This window comes from Saccopteryx bilineata, chromosome 3 (assembly GCF_036850765.1).
Source record: "Saccopteryx bilineata isolate mSacBil1 chromosome 3, mSacBil1_pri_phased_curated, whole genome shotgun sequence".
Lineage (NCBI taxonomy): Eukaryota > Metazoa > Chordata > Mammalia > Chiroptera > Emballonuridae > Saccopteryx > Saccopteryx bilineata.
In genome coordinates this window covers 312,325,136-312,336,126 of record NC_089492.1, presented here as the reverse complement: position 1 = coordinate 312,336,126, position 10,991 = coordinate 312,325,136, and the positions used below count along the sequence as shown (strand labels likewise).

The following is a 10,991-nucleotide window of genomic DNA, read 5'->3' as shown; positions in this document are numbered from 1 at the left end:
TGTCTCCATGTCGGCATTCTAAAAAATAATGTATTCGTTGTCCCAGCATGTGGAAGTCCCTCGTTTGATTCCCAGCCAGGGCACACAGGAGAAGCTCCCATCTGCTTCTCCACCCTTTCCCCTCTCCTTCCTCTCTGTCTCTCTCTTCCCCTCCCACAGCCAAGGCTCCATTGAAGCAAAGTTGGCCCTGGGTGCTGAGGATGGCTCCATGGCCTCCGCCTCAGGCGCTAGAATGGCTTGTGTTACAACGAAGCAACACTTCAGATGTGCAGAGCATCCCCCCTGGTGGTCATGCCAGGTGGATCCCAGTCAGGTGCATGTGGGAGTCTCTCTGCCTCCCTGCTTCTCACCTCAGAAAAATATAATAATAATAATAATAATAATGTGTCATCAGCCTGACCTGTAGTGGTGCAGTGGATAGGGCATCAACTTCAAATGCTGAGATTGCCAATTTGAAAACCTGGCCTTGCCCAGTCAAGGCACATACAACAAGCAACTAGAATGAATTGATGCTTCCCACTTCAACCTCCACCTCCCTCTCTTCCTCTCTCTAAAAATCAATAAATGGCCTGACCTGTGGTGGCACAGTGGATAAAGCGTCGACCTGGAAATGCTGAGGTCGCCGGTTCAAAACCCTGGCCTTGCCTGGTCAAGGCACATATGGGAGTTGATAGTTCCAGCTCCTTCCCCCTTCTCTCTCTCTCTGTCTCCCTCTCCTCTCTCTCCCTCTCTGTCTCTCTCTCTCCCTCTCTCTCTCCTCTCTAAAAATGAATAAATAAAATAAAAAATAAAATAAAAATAAAAATCAATAAATAAAATCTTTTTAAAAAGAAAAAGTCATGTGTAATCAAATGTCAAGAGTTATTGAAGCGTCGGCCTAGCGTGCAGAGGACCCGGGTTCGATTCCCGGCCAGGGCACATAGGAGAAGCGCCCATTTGCTTCTCCACCCCTCCGCCGCGCTTTCCTCTCTGTCTCTCTCTTCCCCTCCCGCAGCCGAGGCTCCATTGGAGCAAAGATGGCCCGGGCGCTGGGGATGGCTCCTTGGCCTCTGCCCCAGGCGCTAGAGTGGCTCTGGTCGCAACATGGCGACGCCCAGGATGGGCAGAGCATCGCCCCCTGGTGGGCAAGAGCGTCGCCCCATGGTGGGCGTGCCGGGTGGATCCCGGTCGGGCGCATGCGGGAGTCTGTCTGACTGTCTCTCCCTGTTTCCAGCTTCAGAAAAATGAAAAGAAAAAAAAAAAAAAAAGAGTTATTGAGAGGGAGAGTATCGAGCCTTCCTGCCCCCCCCCCCCCCCCACTCAGTTCTCCAACTCAGGTGCAATTAGGCTTCATAGTTTGTTGTTTTTGCTTCCAGGAAAAAGGAAGAATTGATATATAGACTACCATTTGTAAGCAGATATGCTTTTCCTTTTTACCAAGCTGATTCCACGTGTCCTACTGCACTGTGGTAAATATTTTCCAAGTTGTTGCACATCAGTGATAAACATCAGAACCTTTCCTGTTAGTGTTGCTGAGTGGTCCATCCTCCACGGTGGGAGCACAGTTCATTTAAACCAGTTCCATACTGACAGTCCTGGGATTCCTTTCATTTTCCACTCTTACACGCACTCACCTAGAATCTCTCTCGAATGTTAGCATGGCATATATTTGAGAGTATATCGCTAGAGGAAACTGTTAGTAACAGGTTCCCTGGGACCCAACACAAGTCATTTAGAAAACTTGACAGCATTGCCAAACTGCTCTGTGAGTGGGATTGTTCAGCCTCGCCAGCACTGGGTATTAACAACTTTTATTGTAGAATGTTTGCCAATCAGTTACATAGAAAATAGTATCTTGGCCCTGGCCGGTTGGCTCAGCGGTAGAGCGTCGGCCTAGCGTGCGGAGGACCCGGGTTCGATTCCCGGCCAGGGCACACAGGAGAAGCGCCCATTTGCTTCTCCACCCCTCCGCAGCACCTTCCTCTCTGTCTCTCTCTTCCCCTCCCGCAGCCAAGGCTCCATTGGAGCAAAGATGGCCCGGGCGCTGGGGATGGCTCCTTGGCCTCTGCCCCAGGCGCTAGAGTGGCTCTGGTCGCAACATGGCGACGCCCAGGATGGGCAGAGCATCGCCCCCTGGTGGGCAAGAGCGTCGCCCCCTGGTGGGCAAGAGCGTCGCCCCCTGGTGGGCAAGAGCGTCGCCCCATGGTGGGCGTGCCGGGTGGATCCCAGTCGGGCGCATGCGGGAGTCTGTCTGACTGTCTCTCCCTGTTTCCAGCTTCAGAAAAATGAAAAATGAAGAAAAAAAAAAAAATGAAAATAGTATCTCATGGTTGTTTTTAGCCTCTCAGCACTCACTACTCCACTGATCTGTACCCATCTTTCTCTCGTGCCTGTTTTTACTGTGCATTTCTTTATAAGTGTAAAGTTGAGCATCTTTCTATGTTTACTGGCTGTTGGTAATTGTTTTTCTGTTAACTTCCTGTTCATGCCCCTTAACTGTTTTTCTCAGGAGCGGGTCATTTTTCTTGAACACTTACATGAGCTTTCTATTTTAAAAGGTATGAAGCATAGCCTGACCAGGCGGTGGCGCAGTGGATAGAGCGTCGGCGTCGGACTGGGACGCAGAGGACCCAGGTTTGAAACCCCGAGGTCGATTGAGTGCGGGCTCACCAGCTTGAGTGCAGGGGTCACTGGCTTAAGCCCAAGGTCGCTGGCTTGAGCAAGGGGTCACTCACTCTGCTATAGTTCCTCCCACTCCAACATCAAGACACATAGGAGAAAGCAATCAATGAACTAAGGTGCCACAGTGAAGAATTGATGCTTCTCATCTCTCTCCCTTTCTGTCCTCTATCTGTCCCTTTCTCTGACTCTCTGTCAAAGAAAAAAAAGGTATGAAGCCTTGCCTGACCTGTGGTGAAACGTCGATCTGGAACACTGAGGTCACTGGTTCGAAACCCTGAGCTTGCCCGGTCAGGGCACATATGGAACTTGATGCTTCCTGCTCCTTCCCACCTCTCTCTCTCTCTCTCTCTCTCTCTCTCTCTCTAAAAATGTATAAATAAAAAAAAAGAATAAAAATAAGAAATAAAAGGTATGAAGCCTTTATTTTTTTTCCAGTTTGTCATTAACTTTTGACGTTTTTTCTCATACAAGAAAATTTACTTCTCTGTGGTCACAGTGGCTGAGTAACCAGTTTTCTTTTATGGTTTCAGGTCACATACTGGAACCCTACCCTGGGTCCCAGCTTTGGTCTACATTTATGTGAGGGTGACCTGACCTGTACACTCCACAAGCACACTCGGCTTTGAAAAGCTTCCCCTCATCCATGGTGATCAATTACCCACCCATCTTTCCCTCTGCAATTCTTACAATTTCATTTCATAATGTTTGACCTTTCTGGAATTAATTTTGATGTAATATTGGCTTCTGTTTCCTCAAAAACTTAGCTTGTTGTCCCAACACCATTTTCTGAATAACTCATCTTTCGCAAGCCAAGTAGAAACCCCAGCAAAGTCATAAACTGCAATTGTGTATTTATGTAGCTCTGTTTTCAGACTCAATTTTCTCCCATTCCTCAGTTAGTACCTAGCTTTTCCTGTTTTAATTATTGAGTTTCATAGTAATACCTTTTCATATTTATCAGAATCGGTCCTTTATTATTGACCTCTCTCTCTGTCCATTTTCTAGTTATTTCAGATTTTCCCTTCATATTCTCACATGCTAATAGTTTTTATGAAACTGACGTGCAGCCTACTGGGCTAAGGAGGCAACTGTGTTGACAGTGTCTAAAACAGCTCACCTTGTACTGATAGAAATGCCTCAGTGAAACACAGACAGAATCTTGTTTTAAAATTTTTATTTATTGGTTTTAGAGAGAAAGGAAGAGAGACAGAAACATCAATGTGTTCCTGTATGTGCCCTGGCCAGTGTTAGAACCGTGTTTGAACCAGCAACCTTTGCGTATCAGGACGCCGCCCTAACCAACTAAGCTATCCAGCCAGCGCTCACATACGGAATCTTGAAAGCAGTGGGATAAAATTATTGCTAGGGAGTTTTGATCTTGAGCATTCTGTAAGGGTTCACGTTTCTTACCTAAGTGTGACAGAGGAGAAAGACTCAGAACTTGCCTCCAGCATGAAAGTGAACTACAGTGGATGGTAGCTATACATTCACTGTTGTTCCAGAACATTCCCTCTGAGGCTAAGCCCCTGGGCTGTGCTTTACTTGATCGTGACCAGACTCTGCAAGCTGTCTGCTTCCCCAGTTATGCAAGAATGGATGACCCCAGGCTGGAATTTTAAAAACTAGCCCTTGAAAAGTTAAACAAAAACAGGTGGACAAAAATATTCCCATGCACATCTCAAGACAAAAGGGCAAGCTTTCTCCTAATGGCTGCAGCAGAGCTAATTCACCTGGGGGCAAGGGCAACATGGTTTTCACATATAACATGTGTGTTTGGTGTGGTGACTTTTTAAATTCAAGAGACGCATAAAAAACCCGATCTACTTCCTGTCTCTATGGATTGTCTCTCCCGGGCAGTTCATGGCAGCAGAACCATACCACACGTAGACTTTTGTGCCTGGTTTCGTACACTTAGCTTAATGTTTTGCAGGGTCAGCCACATGAGAACAGGTATCAGTACCTCATTGCTTTTATGGCTAAACATTTACTACTTAAAACAAATAAAGGTTAGCTCAGTCAATCAGAATCAGCCCAAAACAACAAGGTTGAGGGATTGATCCCCGGTCAGGGCACACATGGGAAGCAACCAATGAATGCATGACTGAGCAGAACAACAAATGAATGCTTCCCTTCCCCTCTTGCTGTCTCTCTAAGAAATAAATAAGCAAGCAAGCAAGCCCTGGCTGGACAGCTCAGTTGGTTGGAGCATTGTCCAAAAGTGCGGAGGTTGCCAGTTCAATTCCTGGTCAGGGCACAGACAGGAACAGCTTGAAGTTTCTGTCTCTCTCTCCCTGCCTCTCCCTCAAAAATAAATAAATAGATAGATGATAGATAGATAGATAGATAGATAGATAGATAGATAGATAGATAGATAGAAAACTATGAGCACACAGAAATTGACAAGTACAGGAAACCCAAATAAATCTTGGAAGGCCACCCTTCCTTCCATGCCCATGTACACCCTCCACCTGCCCACCACCCCGTTCCTCAATCCAAGATCAATCGCTGTAAAAAGTTTGTATGTGTGTGTCTGTATCTTCCTGAAACAAATATATCTATGTGCATTTATTAAGAGATACTAATGTGTTACTACTCCATTTAAAAATATTCAACAAAAGTGATCATCATACTACTTTTTTGCCCTATGGTTTGTTTACTTAAAGGTATGGCTTGAACAGAACTGTATCTAATCCGGTCCCATCCTTGGACTTGCCCCCACCTGGGCCCGTGGAAGCCCTTCCTACTTTACTGATGGACCCGGAGTAACTAAAAGGAGTGATTACCTTTGGTAGGGACACGAAGACCCTGGCCAAATATGGCTTTTCCCACAGAGAGGGCAGGGAAAGGCCCATCAGTAACCTGTCACTGGGTCTATATGTGCGAGTACTCCAGGGCCCACTTAGCTCTCGGTCCTCCAAGTCCAGCTGCCATCTGGTGTCTTGTGCATCTTCCTCCCTGACAACCTTTATCCACCTTTCACAAAACCCCACCCTGGACCCCTAAGGATCTGTCCCATTCCTCAAGTGTGAATTATCCTATCCTATCCGGAGCTCTCCCACCAACATGTGCATAGAATTCTCAGGAGAAATTAAGAAACAGATTTTGGATAGAGATACAACCCCTAACGGGATCCCAACTCAGCAGGTGGGGCCAAGAAATGGCCAACAAAGACCCCGATGGCAGGGAGAGACGTACAGCAAAGCCAGAAGTGAGACATTCTTGGCTCCTCTCCACCTGGTATGTCATGGTACAGGAAGTGAAATGTGACCCTGGCTTTGCTTCCTCCTTGGATTTTCCTTCTGCCACGTCCTCCCACGCTAGGACCAGCTGCCCATTCTGAGCTCAGGGCAGCCTGTTCAACCATGAACCTCTCGCCAGAAAACCAACCCTGTCCCTCCAGATTGGTCCTGGCTGCTCTGTTCTGTACCAGTACTGGAGAAGTGTTAAGTCCTTAGAGGCCTTTTGTAGTTCCTACTCTAGATTCCCACCTTCTCCCTGCGGAGGTAAAACCAACTCCATCTGTAGCCACAACACGCACTGACAGCGGCACGGTGAGATGTGATTGAGGGGCTTTGAATGTGCTGGCCCGGGAAAGCAATAGGGGTAGACAGAGCTGTCTGTCCTTCTGGGCCGTCTCTACCTGCCCTACCCCTCCATGCCCCACCCCACTCCCACCAAAAAGATCAGGATATTGTTTACTGTCCATTGTTTTGTGTCTTAATAAATAACTTGCAGTGACCAAAAAAAAAAAAAAAAAAAAAAGGCCCCAGGTGACTCTGAAGAAGTGGCCACCCGGGTTTAGGAGTCTCTAGCAAACATGGAGATTAAGCAGGAGAAAACCAAAATTTTAGCTAAAGACCTCAGCTTTAGCTGAGGCAAAGATTTTCATTATCCAGCTGCTTTTAAAAATAAACTCAGGTTTTCAGATAATTCACATCACATTACCTGGTCTAGAAACTTCTAAAAACCCCAAAATCTGCTGGAGATCCTTTACCACTGTTGGAAAGCCATACAGCAAAGAGGAGAGACATCGCAATGGCTTCTTATGGAAATTCGAAGCTTGAACGCAGGTCTGACAATAGCTCCCACTGGGCTGGGAGTCTAGCACAAGTGTGCATTGTTCAGCATGGAGAACTCTTTTCTCAATTTAAACAGTCCGTGCCACCTCCTCGTACAAAACAGACTCAATATTTAATTTGCTAAACTTTATTTCATAACATGTACACTGACAATTACTAATCATCGTCGTCGTTAACACGACGAAGCCCTAAAGGACCTGACTGGGAAGTGCGGTGCCGTAGAGTCACAGGCGTTCGTCACCTTGAGAGTCCGTCCGGTCGCTCCTGTCATTCTGAACGCACCGCGGACACCATACACACACGGAAGAAGAGCTGCGAATGGAAACCGCTGTCTTTCTTCCTGCATCTTCAGTGAGATTCGGCCAGGATTTTGAAATGAATTGTCACAAGAAGTTTGTTTTCAAAGTTGAATCACTAATAACATTTAACAACTGTTCACACTCTTTATCACAAAAACTGAAGTCAGAAGAGACTGAAACTGTCAAGGACTAAACTATCTCTGACAGAATATTATCACTGTGAACCACGTTAATGCACTAACTTGCTATCACACAAGTGAAAACTGCACATGGAAAGAGCATGTGAATCACAGTTATATTATATGGCATGCACGGGCTGGACTTCTCCCGCCTCGCTGACATTTACGAGACTGATTCTCATCAGTCCCACTTACAAGAAATTCACTTATATGCAAATAAATGGCAGAAACAATTCTTTAGAGACCTGTACAGAAAACAGCTATCATATGAACTCAAGGTAATATTTTGACAGTTCCAACGTGATAGGTTTGGCCAACAACATAGTCAAGTAATCATTCCTCAGTGTTTTAATACATGAAAGAAAAAACAGATTCAGATTATAGCACTGGGCACACCTTGGCCCTCTTCAGGATAGTTTGCAAACCAATGAGCTCAGGTAGCATGTCCCCCCTCTCCCCAAGAGACATGGTATTCTGGTCTATTCAGAGGGCAGAAATTGATGGCCACTTTCTTGGAATATTCTTCCCTCCTTACTATAATGTGAGAAGTGTCATCAACTTCAAAGACGTAGAGTTTGGTGGCAGTGAATGGAATCAGAGCAGGGGCGCCAGGACAGTCGAGTCCTTCCCCTCCCATCACCCTTCTTCCCTGCAGGTTCCTGAGAGGGTTGTACCCCAAGAAGGAAATCCAAGGACCACTTCAATTGACAGAACTTAAAACTTAAATACTTCAAGACCATTCTTTATCCCCAAAAACTAACTCTTGGGACCTTACCACCTTCTGGTTAGGTAACTGGAGGATGGAAGTCGAAGACTGGGAAAAGCAAGGAAGCCTGGTCTGCATCCGAGATCTTGTTTTAACTTACCCACAGTCCAAGTGCAGAGAAGGTGAGGGGAGTAGAAATGGCCGCCTTGCCCTTTAGCACACCAGGCCCTGCAGAGGTCAGCCGACCACTCAGAAGAAGCAGGGAATAGGGGAGAAAGGCCAAGCATGGATAAGCATAAAAGTGTGCCCGTGTGTCAAGATGAATGTTCTAGAATTTTCCCAATCTCCTTATTGACTCACCAACCTTGAAGGTGAGTCTAGGGGGTGAGAAAGCAGCAGAGGAAAAAGCACAGGGATACGTATACCTCCCTCACTTCCTCCCAACTAAGATCTCATGTAGCATTTACCTCCGAGAACAAGAGCTCTACAAAGTGGGTCCCCAAGGGAGTCAAAAGTCATGCTTCATTCAGTGACATGAGGAAGCTGTGTTAGCAACTTCAAACTTCTTCCTTGGTCTTCTTTCAGCTCGGTGGTCCCCCAACTCAAAGCTTCTTGGGTTCTGCGAATAAATTTGAACAGCTCAAAAGACAAAGCAGGGAGAGATGTCATTTGGAAATTTTTATGTTTTACTTCCTGGGACTAAGTCCCTGAACATTTCTGTCCCTCAACCAAGCCTCCAGAACACCCTACCCCCAAAGCCACCAACCCTGACAAACATAACCCCAAAGCACTCAGTTCTTTTGAAGGGCGATGGTCAGGTTGAATGGTAGAATGATCCGAGATGACCACAGCAACACTCATCAACAAAAGATAGCTGTGAATTTGCTTTGCCACCTCCTGCCACCACAGGGGTCCCCAGTGTTAGACTTCAGGGGCACCGCCAATGAGGAAAGTTAGGGCTTTCACCCTCTAAATCCTCAACTGGTGTGTCACCCACCTCCTCCACTACACTGGGGTCCCCCTCATTGCCACCCCTTGGGCTCATCAGCCTCCACTTGCTCCTCCCCCCTCATCTGCTTGTTGACACAACCCAAATAACTGCTGTTGTCATTCTCACCATGAGGAGAGCCTTCTGGCTTGGCCTTTGCATCCTGTGATGTTGAGGCTGGTGACTCATCAGGCTGTAGGCCTTGGGGGGCCCTCTGAACTGACGCACCCCTTCTTGAGCCTGGACCTTTCTTTGAAATCAATGGCTTCTTCTTGGCAGCTTCCACATCAACAACGACATAAGAAACGGGGCCCAAGCTCACCTTCTTCTTCTTCCTCATAGGGGCTGGGCTCCTTGCTGAAGCCCAACCCACAGCCTTCTTCTTTGGTGGGCCCTCATGATCACTATCTTGGTTTGACTCAGAGGCAACTCCAGGGCCCGCAGCTTCTGACCGGGCATCCTGAGCTGCATTTCTGGGAGACTTCCAGGCACATTTCTCCACAGGCTTCTTCCAAGCCGGCTCTTCCTGTTTCACACAGGGCTTTTTGTTGCTCCCGGTATATTCTGAGACCTCCCCACTTTCACCATCATCAGACTCAGAATCTTCCAAGGAGGCCGAGCTGTTGGAATGGTGGCCTTTAGGTTTCTTGCAGGGTACTGGTTCCTGCTTGGGGGTTTTTTTCTGCTTCTTTCTCCTGGAGCAAGTCTTGGCGCCAGCCTTACGACTCAAAGGTTTGGGAGGGTCACCTTCGTCTTCCATGTCATTCCAGCTGTCAGGGTTCTCCATCTTCAGAGCAGAGCCCATCTCCCCAGCCCTCCCTGGCTCCTTTTTTACCTTCCTCCTGGCTGTTGAAGCTGAAGCTGAAGCTGCCACTGCATGGGCCTCTGAGATCTCCTGAGCCCTAGTCTCCTCCCGGCTGCGGATCTCGACATCCATGTAGAAGACAATCTGCACCACAGCCCCCAGGAGCACCCCCAAAGCTTCTACCCAGTTCTCTGGGGGAGGATTCCGGTTCTGGGTAGATGGAGGGTTGTTGAGCTGGAGCAAGCGGACCATATCCTCCCAGGTGCGCCCCTCAGCATCCAGAAATTCATTCAGGTTTTTTAAAAACTCTGCATCCTGGGTGGGGTCTCTGCAGACCACTCTCCAGACACCTCCCCTTCCCGGAAATTCCCGGGGTATGGCCCTCAGACTCACGCCCTCACCCACCTCAATTAAGACAGCTTTGGCATTCTCTTCCCTCAAAAACATCTTGTTAAGCACATGGTATGGGCCTATCGGGGAGAGGAACTCATTCAAGGTCTCCTCCATTTCCTCTTGGCCACAGTCCTCCGGGATGCCCGTGACCAAGAGGGACCTGTGGACGTCTACTTCCATCCCGCGGCACCAGTCCTCCAAGAGATTCATCGTCATGGTCCCAATCACCTGGCAGCTCTAGTCCGACGTATAATGAAGAGACTATCAGGTGGACTGGGGCTGCAAGGGTCCCAAATAGTAATCCTGTACCGTGACAAGAGAGGGAAGTCAGATTCCCAGGAAGACAGCCAGCCAGACTCAAAAGATCTTAGCGGCCCCTGGGCGGCACAGGCCTCGTGATTTCCCAGGATCCGCCTCCCCAACCCGGCCCGGGTGCTCACGCGTGTCCTGGGATCCACGCTCGGCCCTCCCCGGTCTGGCGTCCGCCCGCCGGCAGATATCCGGCAACCCTGCCTCCGACCGCCCGGCAGGGCCCAGGAGAGGCGCCGGGATGAAGCCGCTCGCCAGACGCGGCCCCGGCAACTAAGGACTGAGGGGAGGGGAAGCCCGCGTCCGGTCCGCTCCAGCCCCCGCAGGTCACGCGGCACGCAGCCTAATCCCCGCGGCTGCGCGGAGCCGAGGCAGGCGTTGCAGCGCGCGCTTGCGCACTCATTCCTGCGCCCGCAGTCTCCATGGCAACTGGCCAGGTGTTGGCTCGCGCTTTGACCCCGCCGTTGGGCCCGGTCAGAGTGCGACTTTTTAGTTGTTCGCGGAGCCACTGGTCAACATACTCCGCCGAATGTCCGTCCACACCCACGCTTCCCACCCTCCTCTACGCAGTG

The 10,991-nt window shown here is 48.7% G+C and overlaps 1 protein-coding gene across 1 annotated transcript; it reads right to left on the bottom strand.

Annotated features, from left to right (window-relative positions):
* Positions 1-6,851: 6,851 nt before the first annotated feature.
* Positions 6,852-10,791, bottom strand: PNMA8A (PNMA family member 8A). The gene is made up of 3 exons (XM_066271738.1): positions 10,551-10,791; positions 9,042-10,413; positions 6,852-8,543 (listed from the first exon to the last, which is right to left on the bottom strand). Exons 2-3 carry the CDS (start codon positions 10,324-10,326, stop codon positions 8,527-8,529), a joined length of 1,302 nt encoding a protein of 433 aa, XP_066127835.1. The 5' UTR covers positions 10,327-10,413; positions 10,551-10,791; the 3' UTR covers positions 6,852-8,526.
* Between the last annotated feature and the right edge of the window lie 200 nt (positions 10,792-10,991).

Bases quoted from the DNA above. Each gene is read 5' to 3' on its own strand.
- PNMA8A (XM_066271738.1), bottom strand. From the start codon at position 10,326: ATGACGATGAATCTCTTGGAGGACTGGTGCCGCGGGATGGAAGTAGAC.